Source organism: Macrotis lagotis, chromosome 1, assembly GCF_037893015.1.
Source record: "Macrotis lagotis isolate mMagLag1 chromosome 1, bilby.v1.9.chrom.fasta, whole genome shotgun sequence".
NCBI lineage: Eukaryota > Metazoa > Chordata > Mammalia > Peramelemorphia > Peramelidae > Macrotis > Macrotis lagotis.
The window spans coordinates 857,870,720-857,895,857 of record NC_133658.1 but is presented as its reverse complement, the minus strand read 5'-3'; the positions used below and the strand labels follow the sequence as shown (position 1 = coordinate 857,895,857).

Sequence of the window (25,138 nt, the reverse complement as noted above, 5' to 3'; positions counted from 1 at the left end):
AGACTTTATCTACATCTTGTGCTGCTTCCAAAGTCTTTTTTCTTTCCTGACTGGTTTTGGTCTCAAAGAGATTTTTGTAAACCACACTTTTCTCTAAAAGAATGAAGACTGGTTCTCCTCTCCAAAGCTGTCAAACTAATTGTCCCTTAAGCCTTTATGAGGGTCATATTAGCTTTCTTTCTACCAATCCAGAAGCACACTCTACAGGAAGCATGCAGCAGAGAAGATGCTTTCTTCCTGACCCAACTTGACTGGAATTTGAGTTACACATGATAAGCAGCTCTTTGTCATATTACTCATCTCTTGCCAAACCATAGCCCTGGATTGTGCCCACCATCTGCCCCCTCTGCTTCTGATTAGCAGGAAGTCAATACTGTGCTTTCTAGCTATGTTACAATCTAAACTAAGGCCCTCATTTCAGCAAGGCAATCCTCATTCTTTCTGAGTTAAGGACCTTGACTCTTGAGAATATGAATATAATTTAATGTGAGAGCCTTATATTCTATTCATTTAAAAACACTTTGTTATCATTTTCCATCCTCCTCTGTTTCCTCCCACAACTGTCAGAGAGCTCCTTCTTGCTAAGGTCAATCATTTTTGTGTTCAGTCAATTCTGCAACAACCCTTGCTTTGAAAATGCAAATTTATCCCAATGCAATTGATAAATTAGGTAACAATTTGAGTTTTCAATTTTGCCTACATGCAATTTTATTTATGAGAAACAGAATGCAAAAAACTAGACCACAATAGTGCACAAGCAGAAACCTTTCTGATACCCACTTTCTCCAGCAAACTTCAGTTCTTTTTCATGGCAATGTTATGTTTATTGTATTTTTTTTTTGTTACTAGAGGGGCTGTGATTTGAGGAAGGCTAGTCTAAACACAATCCCTATTCTCCTCCATTTCTGCTGGCCCCTCATGGCTATCACCTTGCCCATAGCCACTTACTTTGCCAGCCTGTATCCAAAGAAAAACCAAGGTGCAGGCTGAACAGCAGCCCAAAGTCGCAAATGTTTGTTGTAGTGTTTAAGTGTTTCTTAGCCATTTTTAATCTTGAGATTTTTCTGTTTTTAATAGATTCTTTTATGTCACTGATGAAGTTTTGAGTATTTCAAATCCCATTCCCCTATAAATCATGTGGTTTTATTGCATAATTTTACATATATGTAATGGTGATTTTTAAAAAAGTATATATTCAAAAATAGACAAAAAAGTATGTCACATAATAGAAGAACTGGATGTATATATGATCTCATTCCCTCCCATTTTTTCCAATAGATAGTATCCCTTCTCTTCCCATTCCCTTCAATTTCTATTTATTCATTTCTTTCTCTACTGCCTTCAAATACTTTCAAAGCTCCCCCATAAAATTTTCATTAAATCCTACCATCTCTTCAAGCTACCATCTTATATCTCACTCATGTCCACCCTCCATTCAGCCACCAAAGTGATTTTCCTAAAGCTAGGTCTGACCATGACACACACACACACACACACACACACACAGAGAGAGAAAAATTCCAGTGATTCCCTATGATCTCCAAGATTAAATATAAAATTCTCTGTTTGACATTCAAAGTTGGTCAGAACCTAGTCTCTCCTACCTTTCCAGTCTTTTTACACCTTACTCCCCACCACATATTCTTCAATCCAGTGACTCTGAGCTCCTTGCTGTTATATGAACAAGACTCTCTCAGTTTTAAGTTTTTTCCTCTGGTTCATGCCTGACTTTCATAGCTTCAAGTCTCACCTAAAATCTCTTCTAGACCAGAAGAAGCCTTTCTCAACCTCTCTTAATTCTAGTGCCTTCTCTAGCAACTATTCCCTAGTAATCATATATATATATATATATATATATATATATATATATATATATATCTTGCTTTTACATAATTTACATAATTTGTTTGCTTGCTGTTCCTCTATTGGACTGTGAGCTCCTGAGGCAAGGACTGACTTGGGCCTTTCTAGGTATTCCCAGTACTTAGCACAGTCTCTGGCAGTGAGTAGGCACTCAAGAAATGCTTGTTTGACTTTCTCTTTTCAATGCTTTACAAACTGCTTCTGATTTCAACAACAAACTGAAAATACCTTTTTCCCTACCCCATTACCAGTGGTTTCCTAATTGCCAGATCTGACTTATTTCAGTCCTTGCCCTCCTTTACCAAGGCAGCACAGTGGATAAGAGAGCTGGACCTGTAAGTCATGGAGATTTGCTTATTGATTGATTCATTGTAGTTCAAATCAACCTCAGTCACTTAGTATATGACCCTGAGTAATTCAATCTGCCCACTTTCCCTATCTGTAGAACAAGGATAATTAGAGCAACCTACTTAAAAGGTTGTTGGTAAAGGTCAAATGAAACAGCAGGTTTATACTAATCTACAAAATGGCTCTGCCAACCTTAAAATTCTAAATTCTTTTATGAGTTTCACTGGCTCAAATTTCTCACTGATTCAGTCCATAGTACATGCAACTAGCAAAGTAATTTTCCTTCAGCACAATGACCATGCGATTATCTTAACCAACTCTAGTGGTTTCCTATTGACAGGTCTAGGATTAAATGTGAACTATTTAGCTTTTAAAGCCCAATACAATTAGGCTTCAACCCATATATATATATATATATAGTCAACATCACTGGCCATTAATTATTTCCCCTCCCCAACTGTGATTCAGCCAATCTATTCTGTGCCTCATACACAACATTCCTACCTCTGTATGTTTGCACTGCTCATGCCACTCCCTCCTACTGCCTCAGAGATTCAGGTACTTTCTTCCTTCATGATGCAAAGTGAGTCCCTGAGGAGTGCCCTCCCTCCTGCATTTTGCTATTTTGTGTGTAATCACTCTGAATTTGTCATATCTACTGATATTTGTTACTCTATGTTCTTTCCAAGTAGGAATTGTTTCATTCTTTGTATTTATATGTAACACACCCAGTAATGTTTTTGATTTGTTGCTAAAGTCTCAGTCTTACATAACCAACTCAAATTACAAAGTACTATAAGCATTCCATACTCAACACTCCCAGCTCAGTTCTGGTTGGGCTCTTGCTTGGATGATTTCCGCCTTGGGTCCTGAGCTCTTCACTGGCCACTTCTTGAGTAGCCCTAATCCTGCTCACTTCATTCAGTTTTATCTTCTCAAATGGCTTCACCAGGCACAAGGACTCTTCCTACCCCCCTTTCAATTCCTCTTCACCTATTAGAATGTAAGTTTGCTGAGAGTACTGAAGCAAGGAGAACATTTCCTTGTGTTTAATCCTTGGAGGCAGCAAGGTGACTTGGTGAATAAGAGTGCTAAGCTTAAAGTCAGGAAGAATGAAGTTCAAATCTAGCCTCAGACACACTCTACCTAGGTGACTCTGGGCAAGTCACTTGGCCTCTGTTTGCCTTAATCCACTGGAAAAGAAAATGACAAACCACTTGACCAAGAAAATCCAAAAAGGTGTTAAGAAGTATTAAACATTTGAACTATACAGTTTGTGTCCCCCGTGTCACCTTGCTTAGCATGCTCTCCCATCTTTTTGTCTCCCTCTTTAGCATGCTCTCCCATCTTTTTGTCTCCCTCTTCCCCCCCCCCCCCCATTCCCCTGCTTCTTGTCTCTTTTGTTTCTCCTCCATATCTCTCTCCTTTCCATTTCTCTCTGGACAAATTTCCTTATCTATACAGTGAGGTCTAAATAATCTATTTTAAGGTCTTTCCCCAACTCAATTATCCTTCAGGTTTTATAGACAAAACTTGTGCAGCAAATTGCAAAATCATGTGCTATACATCTAGGAAAAAAATCTAGTACTCTGGGGGGTAGGGGGGATGGAGGAGAAGGAACAATTATAAATATTATAATGGAGATAAGATATTGTGTGTAATTTAAAAGCTATTACAAGGAATCAGGGATAGATTTTTTTTTTTTAGGTTTTTGCAAGACAATGGGGTTAAGTGGCTTGCCCAAGGCCACACAGTTAGGTAATTATTAAGTGTCTGAGGCCAGATTTGAACTCAAATACTCCTGACTCCAGGGCCAGTGCTCTATTCACTGCACCACCTAGCCGCCCCTCAGGGATAGATTCTTAGGCACTATCTCAAAGAATAAAAAGTACTAGATCTTAAGTTTCCTCTGAAGTTCTTTTCTTTCAGTGGTGGTTACCTGAGCACTTGGGGAAGAATGATTTGATCGTCTGGGAGATGGTGATGGATAAATGACTTCATTTTCTTTCAAAGTGCTTGCTCTACTATTCTAGAGATTCTGCAAACCCAGCTTTAGCTCCATATATGTTCTATGTGATCCCTTGAAAGATTCATGTTGGCACAAGGCAGCTAGGACTTAAACCCGGGTCTGAATTAAGCACAATAGCAAGCAAGCATTCAGTGATAGTTGCTGATATTTTTTATTAGTTCATTTGAGGTTCAGGTCAGAAAATATAAAAGTTTAGATTGCTTCATCTGAGAGCAAATGACAATTTGATTTGTTAAAATTGTTTTATTACATTGTGTAATTCATGTTTTATTGGTTTGATTCACTTTTTCTTTTAGTCCTTCAAGCTAAAGGGTTCCAACTTATTTTTAAATCATCATACCCTAGGAGTTAGCCAACTGAGGCTTTAGTATATTGTGGCTTGAGATCCAAATCCAGTCCCTGAAAAATGTTCTTGTATCTCCATGAGCCAAGAAGGGTGTTTAAATTTTTAAAAATGTAAAATATCAAGTATTTAAATGTAAATTTTATTTAAAAATGTAAAAACCCTTCTTAACCTATTGACCACACAACTAAATATGGCAGGCTCATAGCTCTCCCCTCTGCTAGAGACAGAATGTCTTCTATGTTTTACTGGTAGAATGTAAGTTATATAGTATAGGTCATTGCATTGAGAGTAAAACATCTGAGGATGTTAATATACTGTGACAGCAGTCAAAAATTCTAGTTCAATTTACATTAGCAGTAATATACTGACTGCCCTCTTGAATAATTTCACTGTCTTGTGTACTGATGAGATTGTGTTTAGTAAAGGATGTCACATTTTAGAAAGTATATTGACAAACTGTGATCCATTCAGAGAAGAGTGATTAGAACTTTGAGAGGACTAAAGATCATGCCATATATGAAGGAGTTAGGATATATTTAGTTTGGGTAGGAGAGAGGATAGCTGATCTAAAGGGTTGTATTATGAAATGTTAAGTACTCACATAAATAATCATTTTATGCTTTACAAAGTGCTTTCCTTATAGTGGTAGTATAGACATTATCCCAATTTTATGGATGAGGACTAATTCTCAGATAGTGTTCTTTCCAAAGACTTGAGGGACTAATGAGATTACATTCAAGGAAGAGATTGGGTGATGTTCTTCAGACCATACACCTAGTAAGTATCCTAGTGAGGGCTTAGACTTGGGCTTTCCCAGTATTCTTTCCACAATAGTGTCCCCAGAAGGCAGTAGGAGGAAGATATTTTTGTGGAAATCAGAAAAAACTTCCTAATAACTATTTAAAAATGGAACAGGATATTTCAGTAGATACTGAATTCCCCATCCCTGAGGATCTTCAGGTGAACCACTTCTTATTCAGGTACATATGGGACTAGATGACCTCTAAATTCCCTTTAGACTGAGAGATACTGTGTAAAACAAAAAAACATACTCCAGTTTTTCTAAATGGTTTAATGACTTCATCAGCAATTACTAGCAATTGTGGTTGGTGTCCTGAAGTGTTTGTTCTTCTGATCCTTCTCCTATTTGTACTCTTCCACATTTCTGCCTAGAGTTTTTCTGCATGCCCTTGATTGATATCATTAGGAACATTCTTCTGACTCTGGTCTTGGTCATGGCTGCTGTTTTTGTCTAGTAAGGAAGCCACATTTAAGGTGTCCACTTCAAGAGATTGTGAAATGGAAAAAGACATGGAAGTGTTGGGGCTTCCAGGTTCTGACTTCTCAGCTTCGACTACTGTAAGATTTTCATTTGACTTTGCATTACCTAGTGGTAAAAAACTGAGAGAATGTGTGAGGATTCAGAGAGAGATAATCACTTTCCTTCTGTATATGTGTATATACATATATATATATATATATATATATATAATATGTATATATATTATATATATATATTTGGGAGGAGGTTATTTTTATGGTAAATTTATATATTATAAATGGCAAAATTTATACATTTTTTTTTAGATTTTTGCAAGGCAAATGGGGTTAAGTGGCTTGCCCAAGGCCACACAGCTAGGTAATTATTAAGTGTCTGAGACCGGATTTGAACTCAGGTACTCCTGACTCCAGGGCCAGTGCTTTATCCACTACGCCATCTAGCCACCCCAAAATTTATAAATTTATAAAATGTATTAGATTACCAAACAAAATTAAGTGAAATTCAACTTGTATTAGTATTCGTTGATTTTCTTTTACTATTTTTCAGTACCCTGCAAATTCCCTGCAACAGTCCATGAATTTGGTAGAAAATCCTAATGGTGAAAGACAAGAAAAGGACCCTGCTTTCCCTCATCTGTAGCTCAGGATTATTTAAGGAATCAGGATTCCTGATCATGCAACTATTTCCCCCTAAGTTACTGACCTTGTGATTGGAACTGTCAGATTCATATTCAACAGCTTATTCTCAGACAGCTCAGTTACTGTCATCTCCTGAAAAGAAAGAAAACACAGATGTTCTCAAGATGGTCTCTAATACTGAGGGCAAGCCACTAGAGTAAAATTTTAGTCCTCTTCTATCATTCTCAGTCCTGACTGAGGAGGGAATGTCCCTTAAAGTCACTCAAGGGCTTACTTGGGATTTTTTTTTTCAGGTCCTTGGCAATGTTTTAGGTATATGAAGTCCTATGACAGCACAGAAGACAAATTCATCTTTTGTGTTTTTTTTTTTTTGAGGATCAAAAAAATTACAGGGTCTCCAATCTTTAAAAAATCAAGAGATATATTAAGACTTTTTTCTCCAGAATGCACTTCTTTATTATATTCAATATGGCTCAGTCCTTTTAGAACTGCTGCATAACAGGACGACACCTGAGGCTGTGACTAACAGAGAGCAGTGAGGTGGTACACTGGATGGAGCGCCGGCCTTGTTATCAAGAGGATGGGAGTTCGAATCCAGTCTCAAGACTTGATACTTACTAGTTGCATGACCTTGGACAAGTCACTTAACCCTGATAGCCTCAAATTCAGAACCATATCCAGTTGTCCTGATTCATATCTGGGCCACTGGACCCAGATGGCTCTGGAGAAAGTGCGGTTGGTGACTTCACACAGACCCCCCTCCCCCACTCAAATCTAATTCATGTGCTTGTCATGGCATCACCTCTCTGATGTCATGGTCTTCTTTGAGAATGAAGAACAGACATCCTCAAGACAGTAGCAGCAGGTCATGGAGGAAAAAACTGCAGAAGAATCTGGAGAGGATGAACCCTGAGGGATGCTTTATCATATCTTTAAGTTGGGTTCCTTTTAGGGAGGAAAGGAGACCACCTTCTAGGGAAAGGGAATACCATACGCCAAAGTATAGAGATAGAAAACTATTAGTTGTAGAACACTTTACACCTCATATTCATCAATCATATATTGTGCTAATATGTATACCTGATAGCTAGATTGCATACTCCTCTAAGGTCTGAGAGTATCTAATTTTATCTTTTTTGTCTCCTGCAATCCTTCACAAAGGAGCATAGATCATGGATTTAGAGATGGAAAAACTTTGAGATCAACAAGTCTAAAGCCTTCATTTCACAATTGAGAGGCTAAGTGATCTGCTTGAGGTCACACAGAGAGGGTGTGTGAGATGGCCACAGTTTGAGCCTAAGTTCTTTACTCCAAAGCTGGCATTTTGTCCACTATATCCAAAAGCTAAACATGTCCTACCATTTCCAAAAGGTCTGCCCATCATGGTAATTAACTGATTTTTTTTTTTAATTTTTGGTTGAATTGAGTGACCAGTGAATAGACTAGTTTACCTGGGGCTGGAATTCTTGATATCTACAAAAATGTTAAATATTCAAATAAAGCAGGAAACTGATAGTTTTCTAAAGAGATCAGTTGTAAAGGATGTTGTTCATTCATTTCAGTCATGTTTAATTCTTCATGACCCCAACTGGGGTTTTCTTGGCAAATTGTTGTCATTTCCTTCTCCAGCTTACTTTACAGATAAGGAAACTGAGGCAAACAGGGTTAAGTGACTTGCTCAGGGTCACACAGCTAGTTAGTAACTGAGGACAGATTTAAACTCAGGAAGATGAGTCTTCCTGACTTCAGGCCCAACTGCTCTCTATCATACCACCTAGCAAAGGACAGAACCAGATAATGACATGCTTCTAAAAAAAATCACCAGAATAAAGCAGAATTAAAGTAAAACTTTCCAAGCTTTCAAAGAAAAAAAAAACAACACAAATATTGCTATAAAGAAATTATGCTACCGATAGTCATTCACAGACCAGGAGGGAGGACAGAGCCTCACACACTGAGACCCTTGTGGGAGTGTCCCAAAAGCTCAGGAAACACCCCAAACCAGGCCCAGGCAGGGAAAATGAGCAAGCAGAGAAACAAAAAGAAGACTATTGAGAAATATTCACCATGGGGGGAGAATGGTCATATATAACACATTTTCTTTCTTACTTCTTGCAAGGGGCTGGGATTGGAAGGCCTGCCCAGGACCATAGGGCCAGGTGGATTCTGGGCCTAAGGGGTGGTATGGGGGCTCAGGGCTTCTTGGCCCCAGGACCAGGGATCTTTCTGCTGAGTCAGTCAACAACCCTACAGCAGAGTCAGAGTGAAAGGAGTGAGAAAATAGAGTACATGGTAGTGGAGAAATAAGAAAGGAGGGAGTTGTGATCAGCAATGGCAATGGTGGAAAAATATGGAAGTAACTTTTGTGATGGACTTATCATAAAGAATGAGATCCACCCGTGACAGAGTTGTTGGTGTTGGAACAAAGACTCAAGCACATCTTTTGTTATTATTATTTGGGGGAGGGTGAAGGGCAAGTGGGGCTGGATGGCCTGCCTGGGGCCACATAGCAGGGTGATCTTTGGGTGTCTGGGGCCGGATTTGGACCCGGGTGCTCCTGGCTCAAGGGCCAATGCTCTGTCTGCCACCCAGCCACCCCTACTATTATTACTATTTTATTTTTATTTTGGGTCTTTTTTTTCTTTCTTTTTGGTTTTTGCAGGGCAGTGGGGATCGGGTGACTTGCACGTCACATGGCTGGGTGATTGTTGGGTTTACGAGGCTGGATATGGGCTTGGGTGCTCGTGGCTCCAGGGCTGGTGCTTCGTCCATTGTGCCACCTGGCCATACCTACAATTATTACTATTTTTAATTCTAATTTTTTTCTCTCCCCTTTACTTTTTTCGCCCAAGCAAGTCTATCTATATTCATGGGGGAGGAGGGGTATTTTGTTTACTTGTAAACAAGAATATTTTATTAATATAAAAAAACATTTGTATAAAATGAGAATAAAAAATAAATTAAAAAAATAAAAAAGAAAAAAAGAAATTATGCTACCATAAAAAAAATACAGGATTTCCAAGTTGTAAAACCCCTTGCTCCAATCTACACTTAAAAAACCATCCCCATCTACCACATAGACAATAAAGTAAGTAATCATCTAGCCTTCTTGCTTAAAGACCTCCAGTGAGGGGAAATGTTTAATAATTGACATTTGATCTTCACAATAGTCCAGAGGGGTAAGTGCCCCACTTATTATTATTTCCATTTTACTGATTAGTAAACAGGTTTTAAGGTTAAGCAATCTGGCTTGGGTCATACAGCCTATAAATGTGGAATTACAGAACCAAGATTTTTCTGCTTCCAAGAGAACTGAAAAATCACTTGTTAAATACTTACTTTGTGCCAAATACTATGCTAATTACTTGGGATATAGACACAAAAGCAACAATAGTTTCTGCAGACCCTTTGATCCAGCAATAGCACTACTGGGTCTATACCCTGAAGAGATGATGAAAAAAGGGTAAAAATATCACCTGTACAAAAATATTCATAGGAGCTCTGTTTGTGCAAAGTAATGGAATGTCATCAATTGGGGAATGGCTGAACAAACTATGGTATATGTATGTGATGGAACACTATTGTCCTATTAGAAACCAGGAGGGATGGGAATTCAGGGAAGCCTGGAAGGATTTGCATGAACTGATGCTGAGTGAGATGAGTACAACTAGAACAACATTGTACACCCTAACTGTAACATGGGAGTGATGATTAACCTTAATGGACTTGCTCACACAAACAAAGGCAACAATCAGGCACAATTTTGGAATATCTGCGATGGAGAATGCCATCTGTATCCTGAGAAAGAATTGTGGAGGTTTTTTTTTATTTTTTTTAGTTTTTGTAAGGCAATGGGGTTAAGTGGCTTGCCCAAGGCCACACAGCTAGGTAGTTATTAAGTGTCTGAGGTCGGATTTGAACTCAGGTACTCCTGACTCCAGGGCTGGTGTTCTATCTGCTGTGCCACCAAGCTGCCCCAGAATTGTGGAGTTTGAACAAAGACCAAAGACTATTACCTTTAATTAAAAAAAAGTTATCTTATTATGTAATTCTGCTATATCTCATACTATATGTTTCTTCCTTAAGGATATGATTTCTCTCTCATCACATTCAACTTAGATCAATGCATACTATGGGAACGATGTAAAGACGAACAAACTGCCTTTTGTGGGGAGTGGAGCGAGGAAAGCAAGATTGGGGGGAAAAATTGTAAAACTCAGAATAAATAAAACCTTTCTAAAATTAAAAAAAAAACCCAGTAGTTTCTGCTTTTAAGGAACTTACATTCTAATAGGGAAATGACAATCAGGAAAGGTTATTTTTGAGAGTGACTAGGTTGTTAAGTAGGAACATGGGGGAGTAGATTGACACATAGTTTCCAGAAGTGATTGCAGTTTTGATTTGATTATAATTCTAGAACTGGAAAGGCTGCTGCAGGGCATGAGAGCCACATCAAAGAGGCTAGTAAAGAGTAGAATGGTGGGAGAGTAGAATCCAGCATGCCTGGGACCCACCTGAATGAAAGAAGAGACCCTAGAAAATTCTCTCATCAGACCAGGGGTGCCCCAGGTCAGCAGTGCTACTCACATACAAGAGTCAAATACTCTGGACACAAGTGGCAAAACCAAATGCTTCTATTTGAGGCTTGGTAAGAGTCTAGAACAGCATTCTATTATACAGCTTGTAACTTCTGCCACTGTCTCAAAAGTAGGGCCCTGTCAGGGAATTCAAACCCAAGTCCTCTAGAATCACTATCTTGTTCTTTGCCTTGTATCACTGGTCACAGTCCCTCATCAACAATCTGCTCTCAATTGTGGTCCTCCACAAACAACTCAGTCTGAGAAGCATGGTTCAATGGAACCACACACATATATGCTTTTGGCTTACAAGTTGAGTCTCAGTCTCTCAATTGTTCCATTATTTGCTCATAACTTGGCCTGGATATTACAAAGAATCTTCATTCCTACCTTAATTTACAATAGTTTAGGTATCTCATGACCATTAGGACCAACATTCATATTAACCTTCCTTGGCCAGTAATATACATTGAATTTATTGCTGGATAGTGCTTCAACTCATTTCTGGCAAGCCATAGCTAACTTGGAATGGTCAGAATATGTTAGCTCTCTATATGTAATCTTTGAATTTCTCAGGGACAGCCTGCTTCAAAACAAGAATCCTAGCTTGTATCTGGACAATGAGACTCACTGTCACTTAAACCTCTGCTGGCATATGGAATTGATCCCTGGTGACCATCATTCTCTTGGTACAAGAACTTCTCTAGATTCTTTACACTAGGAATTTTCTTTGGTTCTGCCCAAGGTAATACTAATACATGTGTGAGACAGATGATAGCTAATTCCTATTTGTTCATCAATTTCCAAAGAAAAATCATGCTTTGTCTTATTGCTTCTGGTTTGCTTTGATCACATAGGCATGAGGAGAGTCATTCAGTCATTTAATCATTCTTAACAAACTTGTAATATAATAACCTCCGAATCCTAGAAATGTTCTTAGACTTGAATCCTAGAACTTTGGATCATGAAGGTCCTGAGGATGTGGCCAAGTCAGTAAGTGTTTCAACTTTCTCTATTGAGTGCTCACATCTTGCTGAAAAGGTTTTTTCTCTTCTAGTTGATTCATCACTTTCCTAGTTCTTATCTTTTGCTCTTCCAGGGTCCTCCCAAAGTATACCAACATTTGTAAATAGTTTGTGTGTTTAACTACTTTCTTTACCAGTAACTAGCTAGAGTGAGCCCCAGACCTAGAGTCAGGAACACCTGGGTTTAAATTTGGGGTCTGACAACCTGCAAAAAAGGGTACAAGCATACTGTCAGCACCTAGGTTTGACTGGGTTTCATTATTGACATATTCATAACCAAATATGAAGGCCATGATGGTGCTAAGATAAAAAATGCTTCCAGTTTCTGTAAGTCATATTTGTCTAGAAAAAGAAATAAGAGGGGCATCTGCTATGGGAATGAGAACTCTACCTCACAAAGGAAGGAGATTGATGGCAATAGCTAAACCAATGACTTCTTGTACATCTAAGCCTATGATGGATGTCTCCACTATCAGCCACAAAATAATTCAGGGGACCTTGAGATACTGCTAGTACTCTTCAGTAAGATGACCACCCCCAGCCTGGCTGTCTGGCACTTCAGTAGTAGTTCTAAAAATGGCAGTCAAGAAGAGAACTCTGAGCAACTTAAACGTGGCCACTGCTCCAGACTACAATTCAGATTCTCTGGATCCAGTCAAGCAATTTCAAGAGGAAGTCAGCTAGGTGGCGCAGTGGATAGAGCACCAGCCCTGGAGTCAATTCCTTTAAAAATAAAATTGACTAAATAAAAGAGGAAAACTACTCCTTAAAGTACCTGAGTTCAAATCCAGCCTCAGACACTTAATAATTACCTAGCTGTATAGCCTTGGGCAAGCCACTTAACCCCATTGCCTTGCAAAAACTAAAAAAAAAAAAAAAAAAAAAGTCATACTCAGCCATGAGTTTTATCCCACCAAGTCTCAGTGATATGTCTTGGAAGTCAAATTTGTCTGATAGCCCTGTCAAAGTTCTGCTATACATTTGCCCTAGACATTTCTAGGAGGGCAAGGATGTGTTTTTGAAGTAGTTCCTTTTTATCTTGTCTGCAATGAGGTCTTAGATATGTTCAACCTAGGAGGATACACCCATGCCTTAAGCCCAAGGAAGTTATCTCTGCTGCAGAGGACCCAGTTTTGGTCTCTCCCCTAAAACAGATTCATCTTTACAGCTTAGGGGAAACTCTCTGAATAGACAGAGCTTCCATTTCAACCATGGAGAATATGGAACCAGCGTGACCTACAGAGGAGATGTTTGTTTCTGAGGGTGAGAATCTCCCTTCAGTTTCCTTTATAGATGCAGTCTACAGGAAAGATTTGATTCTGTACCTGAACTGCTATGCCATCTCCATTTTCACTTGCTAATGCTGCATTTAAAAAAATAAAAAAGAACTTCTCTACTTTAGAATGAATACTGCAAGCCAATTTCCAAGTAGGTTATTGAACGGTGTTCCCCACATGGATTCTGTCACAAATTTGACTGGTCAAATAGGTCTAGTAATTCACAGTACATATCTTTAGTAGATTCTCCTGACCATTTTACATTAGAAACTAGAATTAGAATCCGTGACTCTTTGACTATGTACTTCAATATTTTTTTAAGTTTCATAAAGAATCTACTGCAAATATATCAGTAATCTCACATAATTTTTTTTTTGTTTTTGCAAGGCAATGAGGTTAAGTGACTTGCCCAAGGTCACACAGCTAAGCAAGTATAAAGTATCTGAAGTTGGATTGAACCCAGGTCTGCCTGACTCCAGAGCCTGGTGCTTTATTCACTGTGTGCTATATAGCTGCCCCTTCTCATGTAGATACTAATTTCCATTAAACAATGATACATTTTATGCGATGTTCATATTTTAAAAGTATTTATCTATAATGACAATACTTGACTGACAGCACTATGAAAATGAGCTGTCCACAAAGGTTTATGCCACAATGACACTGTAACATAGTATGTTAAACAAATGATGTTGAATAAGATTAATACAAATTAAAAGTAATAGTGGTAATAGCATTCTATTTTCACCTTGATAGTTAGCAAAATAACTCTTAGTGTTAAAGGTAGCCTTTCATATGTAAATTTAATACAATAATAGAGAGTAGATGTAATGGAAGAGCTATGTATGAGAGAGAAGAAAACAAAATATCCATGTAGCAATAATGCTGGGAAAACCTGCTTAAGCAGGAAGGAAGAATTAAAGCAGTGTTTAGAATTCTCAAGAAAAGAAAAATAAATATAGGGAAAAAAAAGTGGTAGGGGAACCAGACCAAGATTATTTAATGACTCCTATCTACCCCACCTCCCACCCCACTATTGACTCATTGCTTAGATGAGTTTCCCTTCTTTTCTGCTTTGTCATATCAAAGGATGTGTAATTCCTGCCCCACCTACCCACCCAGCTCCAAGTACCCAGTATTAGGTTTCTTTGTTCTTTGAATAAGCTCCCTTTTTAATTATTTCATTTCCAATAGACTTGCAAATTCCATTTTGATTAGTAAAGACCTATAGCTAAAATTTATAAAATCAAAATAACAACTTCTGAGGTGGAATCAGAATGGCCGCATGAAGCTAGGAAGTTCTCAGAGCTTTAACTGAAGCCTCTACAAAAACCCTAAAGTTACAGATCCCACAAAATAAAGACAATGAAATAAATTCCCAACTCAGGATATCATGAAGGAACTTCAGTAAAGATCTATCTCCCATCTTGGGTAACAGGGGAGTTTTGCCCAGCATAGGCAGGAGAGTTGGAAAGTCAACAAGAGGCTCTTAGCCACAACAGCTCAGGTCAAGTCTCAGCAGCCAAATGTGACAGCAGGGCAGTAGTAAGGATCCTAACCCCAGATAGGAAGACAAAGTTTGAGCCCTGGAAACACTGAGGCAATAGATGGGACTGGCTTGAGCTGCCCTTTCAAAGGGAACAAATAGCTACATAGGCAACACTATAGGCAAATGTTAAGCCAGGGATCAGATCCCTGCCTGAACACAAAAAAAATTGGGACTATATTCCCTGTGCCCTAGGAACAAAAGTCAACTGTCAAAATGCACAAAAAATCCTAAAAGAGCACTAATCATACATAGCTACTATTCTGATAGTAAAGATAAAAATGCTATCACAGAAGAGGAAAGTAGTGACAAAATCCCTACAGGTGAGGCCTCAAAGGAGTTCATGGATTGCCTCAATTCCAAAAATACCTCTTGAAAGATTTCAGAAAGGATTTTAAAAACTAAAGAAGAGAGGAAAAAGAAAAATGGAGAAAAGAAATGAGAGCCATGCAGGAAAATTATGAAAAATTGATTGAAGAAATCAATTCCTTTAAAAGTAAAATTGACTAAATGAAAGAGGAAAAACTACTCCTTTAAAAAGTAAAATTAACCAACTGGAAAAGAAAACACAAAATCTAACTAAAAAATTAGAATTGAATAAATGGAAACTAAGGACTCTATGAGACACCAAGATTCCATCAAATAAAATCAAAAGACTGAAAAAAATAGAAGAAAATATAAAGCATCTCTTAGGAAAAATGACAAACCTAGAAAATAGGTGCAGGAGAAATAATTTATAATTATTGGTCTACCTGAAATCCCTGATTTAAAAAAAAGAGCTTGAGGGGCAGCTAGGTGGCACAGTGGATAGAGTACCGGCCCTGGAGTCAGGAGTACCTGAGTTCAGATCCAGCCTCAGACACTTAATAATAATTACCTAGCTTTGTGACCTTGGGCAAGCCACTTAACCCCACTGCCTTGCAAAAGCCTTAAAAAAAAATCCACCTCCAGAAAGCCACCCCAGAAGAAAAGTTCTAAGGAATATTATAGTGAAATTTCAGAATCCTCAGCTAAAGAAGAAAATATTGCAAGTAGTCAAAATTAAGCAATTTAAATATCAAAGAACAACAATCAGGATTACACAGGATTTTAATAACTTCAACATTAAGGAATCAGAGGGCCTGAATATGATATTACAAAGGGCAAAGGATCTTGGATTATAGTAAAAAATGAACTACCCTGAAAAATTCAGCATATTCTTTCAGAGGAAAAGATGGATTTTCAACAAAAAAGAGGACTTTCAAATTTACCTGGTAAGTCCAGAACTGAACAGAAAATCATCTTCAAATACAAGACTCAAGAGATATAAAAAGGCAAATGCAAAGGGGAAAAACTGTTATTCAATAACATTAAACTGTATGCATCCCTACATGAAAAAACAATGTATGTAACGCTTGAGAATTGTTCCTCTTACAATAGTTAAAAGCATCATCCTTGGAAAGAGGGTATGGTATAGATTGATCATGAAAGTGATGATGCTTTAACTGATAATTTAATTCATGAGGATTGTTTTTCTATTCGGACAGTTGGAGAGAGTATACTTAGAGGGATGAGTATAAATAGATCTTGAAGTGATTTTGCTTTTCATAATACTTTAGCTCATGAGGGTTGTATTTCCTTAGAGGTTCTTAGAAAGAGTATATGATATAAATTGATTATAATTTGATGATGCTTATGGTTCCTGAGATCTGTATTTCTAATGGGACAGTTGGGGGAGTGGACATGAACATGGGCTGTGGTATGAAGTGATTATAAGGTTATGATGCTTATAAATCAATCAATCAACCCTTAAGAATTGTACTTCTAGGGGTGGCTAGGTGGCGCAGTGGATAGAGCACCAGCCCTGGAGTCAGGAGTACCTGAGTTCAAATCTGACCTCAGACACTTAATAATTACCTAGCTGTGTGGCCCTGGGCAAGCCACTTAACCCCATTTGCCTTGCAAAAAAACAAACAAAAAAAAAAAACAAAATAAAAAGAATTGTACTTCTATCAGACATATAAAAAGGAGTATATCCTGACAGAGGTTGTGGGCACAATAAAGTATAAAACAAGATATGAAAACAAGATATGAAAAGAAGAATTCTACTGGGAGAAAGCAAGGCATGAGAGGACAAATTAATACCACATGAAGAGGCACAAAGGCCTATTATATTACAGGGAAAGAAGGGAAGATGTGATCACTGAATAAATCTTAAAACTCAACAGATTTGGCTCAAAGATGGAATAACATATATTCCCAATTGAGTTTAAAATTTTCTCCTACCCTTCAGGGAACTGGCAGGGGGATGGTAGGGAGGAGGGAGAGGGGAAAGAAAGGACTGATAAAAGGAAAAAAAGGGGGAAAAGAAAAGGGAAAACGGTGGATAGAAGGGAGGGCTAATCAAGAGGCAGCAGTCAGGAGCAAAACATTTGTGAGGAGGGAGAAGGGGAAAGGAAAGAAAAAATACAAAAAGGGAAAATAATATGGAGGAAAATAAAAAGATAATAATCACAATTGTAAATATGAATGGGATGAATACTCCCATTAACCAGAAGCAGAGTGGATTCAAAACAAGAATCCTACAATATGTTATTTCCAAGAAACACATTTGAAGCAGAGATATATACACAGGATAAAAGTAAAAGAATGGAAGAAAATATACTATGCTTCAGTTGAAATTTAAAAAAAAAAGCAGGGGTAGCAATCCTATAATAGTTATTACCCTTTTTTGTTGTTGTTGCAAGGCAATTGGGGTTAAGTGGTTTGCTCAAGGACATACAGCTAGGTAATTATTAAGTGTCTGAGGCTGAATTTGAACTCAGGTACTCCTGACTCCAGGACCGGTGCTCTATTCACTGCTACCTAGTCACCCCAGGGGATCCTGATCTCAGACAAAGCAAAAGCAAAAAAATTCTCAGATAATATATTGGTATACTTAGAGAACTCCAGAAAAAAAGTACTTGAAACAATGAACAACTTTAGCAAAGCAACAGGGTATAAAATAAACCCACATAGGGGCTGGCTAGGTGGCACAGTGGATAGAGCATTGGCCTTGGAGTCAGGAGTACCTGAGTTCAAATCTGACCTCAGACACTTAATAATTACCTAGCTGTGTAGCATTAACCCCATTTGTCTTGCAAAAACCTAAATAAATAAATAAAAATAAAAAAATAAATCCACATAAACCATAAGCATTTTTATATTTCTACAAAGCCCAAGAGCAAGAGATAGAAAGAGATGTACTCATCTGTCTTATTTTTCTTTAACAGGGGATCACTTGACAATGGCAGCATTCTTACAGTTAAACACCTTGTTATCTAGCCCCTTTTCATAGACTGATCTATGAAAGATCAACTCCCTTATATTCACATCAAACTTAAATTTACCTTTTGGTAAATTCTACTGATAGATCTTACTTTTATTTTCTGAGGTTGAACGAAACAAGTGCTCTTCCATGTGACAACCCTTCAAATACTGGAAAACAGCTCTTATATTCTCCCTCTCTACCAGATATCTTTTCTTCTACAGGTTAACTAACCCCAGTTCCTGCAATCTATCCTCTTAAGGACAGGACAAAAGGTCCTTGACCATTATGATTCCTGTGCTGAATATTCTCCAGTAGTCAGTAGTCACATTGGTTTTCCTGAATGCCATATCATACTTTTGACTCATATTGAACTTACAGTCCACTATTTTTTAGAAAAACTGTGATCTAACCATGCTCTCCCAATCTTTTAAAAGTAAAAATGAGTTTTTTAACCCTAATGTAAGATTTTACATTAGTTTTTAAATTTTATATTATTTGATATAGCCTGAAGTTCTTATCAAGAACTTTTTGAATCTTAACAATCCAATATATTAACTATTTCCCAGTTGTGTGCCATCTGTAAATTTGATCATGCTTATACTAAGTCACTGATTAAAAAAAAAAGTTAAATAGCATAGGGCCAAACAAGATGACAATGAACCATTAGGCTCGGTTAATCGGTACCACATCTACATAATTTTACTATGGCCTAGGAAGAAAAAGGAGATGCAGACATCCTGCAAAGTGGAAAATAGAGTCAAGAAGAAGCAAGAAGGTGTGGTGCTTCCTCTTAAATACTCTTCTGCAGTAGGTTGGACAAGGGGTGGGCTTGGGGAGTAGTTTAGCACTGGGCCAAGTATTCTTGAATGGGAAGTGACATACTGTTCCTTCCTGTCCCAAGGCATGTGATCTCTAAGTTCAACATGTCATTTCCTGTCACACTAGTGTCAATGGGCAAGGTCAGGTAACTGAGAATTGGAAGCTGCATAAAGGAAGAATGGGGAGACAGGATACAAACAACAGGGGTCAAGGGGAGACAGATTACAATCAGGATACAATCAACAGGGGTCAGTTTACATCTCAGGAGAAAAGAGCCTTTCACAATTAATAACATAAAGATTACAGAATTTGTTTCTAACTATAAACTTTCTACATTCATAATTCTCTACATCATTCCTAGTTGGGGGTCATTATGATTAGGAATTCTCTATGTGTTGGAATTAATATTTTCTGAATTGCAGTTGGAGATGTAGCTGCCCTGGCAAGCAAAGCAGAAGAGATCTAGATGAGGACACAAAAGAAGCTGGCTCAAGATGAAGCCTGAACAGAGAGGTTGTTCCTGTGTGTTCATCTGGACATCAGGGCACACAGAGACAGCTTGAGTTGATGTTGGAGACCTCAGGGGTGGGAGGGTGGGTGAGAAAGAGAGAGCCTCTGATGACCACAGAAGTCAACATTTGTTGGCAATCACATAAGAAGTGACTATTGTCTCTCCCATAATTGGGCTACTTGCTGCAGGACTCCTTTTTGTAAATAGTTTAGGGTGAGGGAAATAGAGCCACTCTACCAATGGCCAACTTCGTGGGAGTTTTAGTATTATATCTTTTAAAATTTTCTGGTTTCATTTAGTAAAATATATTCTAATCTATAATGCAAGTGTGCATTTTTCAGGGGTCATATAAAGTTTTGGGAAGTAGAAAAGAATGGGAAAGGGTGGCTAAGTCATTTAAGTTATCAAATACTATAACATAATCTTTTTTTTTTTAACTTGGGCTAAATGAGACAGAATCTGGGCAGGTACTCAGTGAATAAGATTGTGGGGAAGCCAGGATGATTCTACTGGCCCAGTGGAATAAACTAGGACTTGGCAGGATTGTCCTGACTTTGCTTTCATGGCATTAATTTGAGGCTGAGAGCAGGTGGCTTGACTTCAGAGTACCACCTGGTGGCCCATTCAGAGATTGCACTGTAACAAAGCTTTTCAGGATTAGTGAAAAGCACCCAATTCCCCCACCCCTCTAGACAATTGGCCATGCTCTGCTCCCACAAATATTTGTCATTTCCCATAACAACTTAACAGTTAGTGCTTCTGAAGAAAGAAAAGCCACTTTTACCTGTACCCTACAATGGGGCTTCCAAGTTTTTTTCTTTTCACACCCTTGTTTTTCCATAAATCTTACCCTTCCCACCCAGTCTACTATGAAAAGAAACAAATGCTAGAGTTAACCATGCTTATGGACATAAGAAATAAGATGAACTAATTTCAACAGGATAACAGTTATTTATCAGCTGTTTCCCACAGTTCTTAACAAGTTTCTTGTAACTACTAGAGATATCTTGGGGCAGACAACCCAAGTGATGTCAAGTTCATTGATCTGAGGTTGGCAAGCTTCATATTCTCCCCTTTTGTGGATAAAAGGTGGGGCATGTCCTCTCTCATCTTATGCCTCTCCATTTCCCAGACTTTCAGAGATCATGGATATTGGTTCGGCAATCACATCTCTATTGTTTGGGAGGCAAAAATGTTGTTCATCTGGGTCAGTTGATCTGCTCTCATTAAGGATAACTAGACACATTCTATTTCCTTTCCTCATCAGCCATTTTTATTCTGTCATTTGCCACCTTGACTCTTTGGCAGAAAAAACTACTGCTGTCAGTTATCATTGCTGCATTCACCTCAAGCAGGTGTCCTCTTTCTTCTGTGAGACTCCATTTCCCACAAGTTATCTTTTAGAAATAACCAAACTTAACACTTTTTACTGTTCTTGGTTTTCCTTGTTGGAGTGTACTGGTGTTTAGGGAATACTAGCACCTCTGATGGAAGGGCCGCTGAGAGCATTGCAGGGTGTCCACCTGCCACCCAACTCTCATCTGTGGTCCACAAAGCCACACCCAGTAAGCTGTTTCAGCAGACTGGCTAAACCACATTGAGGGTAACTGAGGGGCCTGAAATCATTAGTGAGTTTGGGGGGGGGTGTCTACCCCAACACATATCAAGATTTCCACTAGAAATTTTTGTAAACATGATTGTACTTATCCCTGGAATGCTAAACAAGTTTTAAGCATCTGCCTCTGCTGCCTTCATGACCTGTTGGAACAAATTGTTCCCATCTGCTTATTCCACTATGGAAGTCTTAAAACAGCTAAGTTTGACAGTCTGTTGAACTTAGATTATGTCCATGTCTATTATGTCTATTAAATTCAGATGAAACCATGATAGAAGGAATCTACTAGAGGAAACTCTTGTTTCTGTACCACTAAACCAAAGGGAGTGTGTGTGTGTGTGTGTGTGTGTGTGTGTGTGTGTGTGTGTGAAAGAAGACCTTCTTCAAAACTCATGTTGTCCTGTTGTAGAGCTACTTACCCAGTAGGAGACCCACTTCAAAGAGTGGAACCTCTGAGAGCAAAGAAGGGGGATGACTTTGGACTCCAGAGAAAACCAGTCCTGGCTGGTTGCAAGGGCACAGCTGAGCAATCCACCCAGTAGAGGTGCTCTGCCCTTGGTGGAGCTCAATTTTGTCATTTATGAAGTCATGTTTGAAGACAGAAAGACCACTGAAGTTCTGGAAACAAAATTGTCTTGATGACATTGTGCTTTGAACTCTTAAGTCTGTGAACTCTTTTCAAGGAGGATGTATTTTTGGGAGATTGAAACTCATATTTATTTTGATAGATTACTGTATAGCTATTATCTATGATATCAGACTGCCTTTTCTTATTATGCTATCTGAGTAAATACCTTTGCTATAATCTAATTACTGATTATTAAAAGTAGGCTCACCAGAGAGGGCTCCCACCATCTGAGGACCCAAGGCCCAAGTAGGAGTGCACAGTAGAGGAGGAATTCATTGATGGTGCTATACTTCCATCTTTAAGTGGATCTTTATAAAATTTAAATTGCTTATTAAGTTTCTTGTTCATTCACAAAAGACAACTTGCCTTCTTGAAGGACTCATTTCTCTGTATGTCTTAGAATATTATTCTACATAATCATTATCTAGAGTTCCTCTGAATCTTTAAATTTATTCTACCATAATCTGAAGTGTATGTGAGATTAGAGGCTTTTCACTCCTTTAACACAGATTCCAAGATGGAGAGATTCCTTTCTCCAAAGTTCTCCATCATTTCTACCCAAATTACCAATTTCTCCTTGTCAGTGAGCTCAAGATCAAGAAAAAAATTTCCTTTTATTCATTATTTCATCTTCAGAAAGATTAAATTAATGCACACAGAGAAATATTTAGTTTTTGACTGAGAGCTCCTATGGATGAGGCAACTTCAATTATCTGGATGTTAAGCATAGGGGCAGTATAATAGTACATCAGGTCCTTGTGGTTCCCTCTTTTATTGATTTAATGAGTTTAAAGCTAGGGTTATAAAGAAAAAAGCTAGGGTTATAATCACAATCAGGCCAAACTCCCAGTGAGACAGAACCTAATTGATCAGGTTCTGCTTTTTGCTTTAAATTACATTTCTATTTATTTCTAGCTAACTTCTCACTTCTTTCAGGCTGAAGCAAAATTCAAGTGTTAGGAAATGTTTATTGAAATATTATACATGACTGTTAACCGACACCAGGAGGGGAAGTTGGGGAAAGAGTAGAGACTTTTCCTTGGAAAGTCCCTCAGTCCATGAGGAGTTGTCAATAAGTACTTATTAAGCCCCTCCTGGTGTGGTCAGGCATTGAAGGAAGGGCTGGGTGGACAAAGCAAAGTAGTTCCTGCTCCTGAGGAGCCCCCAAGCTGATGGGGAGACCACTTGCCAAGAACTATGACAAACTTGGAGAGACTCAACAGTGAACTGGCATGAAGGGAGAGGAGGAAAGGGAGCTTCCTTAGAAGGTGGGTTAACTAGGACATAAAGTCAGGGAAGCCAGGAAGTAGAGATGGAGAGGGAAAGCATTCCACACACAGACAGCCAGAAAAAAATGCCCAGAACCAAGAAATGGAGTATTTTATGGATAAAAACAGTCAGAAGGGCAGGATGGAAGAATTGGGGTTGGGGGGGCATAAAATGCAAGAAGACTAGAAATATATAAGGGTATTGGGTTATGAAGAGCTTTAAAAGATAAATAAAGGATTATATATTTGATCTTGGAAGTAGTAGGAAGTCATTGGAGATTATTGAATAGGGGGAGGGTGATATGTCACATCTACTTTAGGAAGATCAGTTTGGCAGCTGAGTGGAAAATGAGCAGAGTCTGAAGTCTGAAGGATATTGTAGAAGTCTGTGTAGCAAGTGATGAGGACAGTAATGTCAGTTAAGAGAAGGACATATAGAGGAGATTTTCTGAAAACAGTCAAAAGGCCTTAGCACTTAGTTCTGATTTATTGATTCAATCATAAAGTGTTCTTATCTAGGGTAATGACTTTTAAGGGAAGGGTGTGGAATAATCAACATGGACCCTTCACTCTTACTCTACATCTTGTCTTTGGGCCAGATTTGTGAGTTATTTCCTGAAGCCCTCATCTATTTCCTCTTTCTGTCCAGGTGGTCTATATTTCAGTGTGATAACAATATTGCTTCTGTTTCTGCCTCCATTGATCTTCATCCAAGTTCCAACCATGATTTCTCCTTCTGACTCCTGGATATTCTACATATATATATTAAGCTAACAAGTAAAAATGTCAATACTTTGCAAATTATTTTTAGATTTAATTCAATACCAACCAAAACAGAATGGGAAATTTTGTTGGTGTTTAGACAAAAGGCCAAACAACATATCAGGTACAAGTTGGGGGCAGGGAGTGTCCATATTTAAGTTCTTTTCATTTTTTCTTTTGCAAGGTAATGGGGGTTACATGACTTGCCCAAGATCACACAGCTAAGTAAGTATTAAATTTCTGAGGCTGGATTTTAACTCAGGTTCTCCCAACTCCAGGGCAGGGGCTCTATCTACATGCCACCTAGCTGCCCATTACAGTTTAAAATTTAATATATTTTTGTTGATTAACTGATTGATCTCAGGCCTTGGGTAAACAAGACCCACTGGAGAAAACTCCAAGAAACCAAGAAGTTGATTCTGGGGAGGTTGCTTCTAAGGGGAATGAATAAGGTGAATCTAGACCAAGAGGATCTCACTTGGTGTGTGATTAACTGGTGTGGGAACAAGGTTGTGCTTGTAACTGTTTAAAGGCCCACTCTTTGAGGAGGAAATGTAAATTTAATCTGCATTATTAATATTTTCTACATTACTTTCTTGATCTAGACAATCAACAAAAATATAAATGAAGCCTTATTTTGTAGCATTTGCTGATTTAAATGCTCACAGTACATGGAATAATTTGGCAAAGTCTGTCAGGGTTCCAGTACATGCCTGAGAGGGACTGTAAAGGCATGGAACAATGGGGTTTATCTATTAATGGAATAGTTAATTATTTTACCAAAGTACTATCAGTATTATCTAAATTTTAACTCTCTAGAGAAAAAGCTCAGATTGTCTGCCCTGCTTATAGCACTAAGAATTAAATGAAACAAAGGTAACATTTACATGAAAAATCAGTCAGAGTCCTAAAGGAGACTATGTAAAAATTGATGAAAGGGGAATTCACCCTGTCAAATTTAATATACAAGAAGTAATTAGGGGAGTCTAGGTGTTGTAGTGGATAAAGCACTGGCCCTGGAGTCAGAGTACCTGGGTTCAAAATCCGGTCTCAGACATTTAATAATTACCTAGCTGTGTGGCCTTGGGCAAGCCACTTAACCCCATTTGCCTTGCAAAAAATCTAAAGAAAAAAAAGTAATTAAAGAAAACAATTCCTGAATAAAAACAGAAATACAGATCACTGGATAAGAATAGAGGATACAGAAATGGAGCTGAGTGAATAAGAGTCTGATAAATCAGGATTGTTTGATGCACCAATATTACAAAATAATGAGGAAAGGAATGATCATTCAATAAAAATCAAGAAAATTCAA

The 25,138-nt window shown here is 38.2% G+C and overlaps 1 protein-coding gene across 13 annotated transcripts in view; it reads right to left on the bottom strand.

The window, feature by feature from the left end:
- LOC141508835 (peptidyl-prolyl cis-trans isomerase H) overlaps positions 1–25,138 on the bottom strand; it is a 215,584-nt gene that overhangs the window by 19,705 nt on the left and 170,741 nt on the right. For 12 of the 13 annotated variants that reach the window (XR_012474522.1, XM_074217810.1, XM_074217798.1 and 9 more), the window contains one exon: positions 6,571–6,638. Coding sequence is in view for 12 of the 13 variants with exons in the window: in XM_074217810.1 (XP_074073911.1) it covers positions 6,571–6,638 (68 nt within the window). In the remaining variant the exon portion in view is untranslated. Of the gene's footprint in view, positions 1–5,643; positions 5,988–6,570; positions 6,639–25,138 lie in introns of those variants that run through there. The other variant, XM_074217797.1, reaches the window with a different exon arrangement.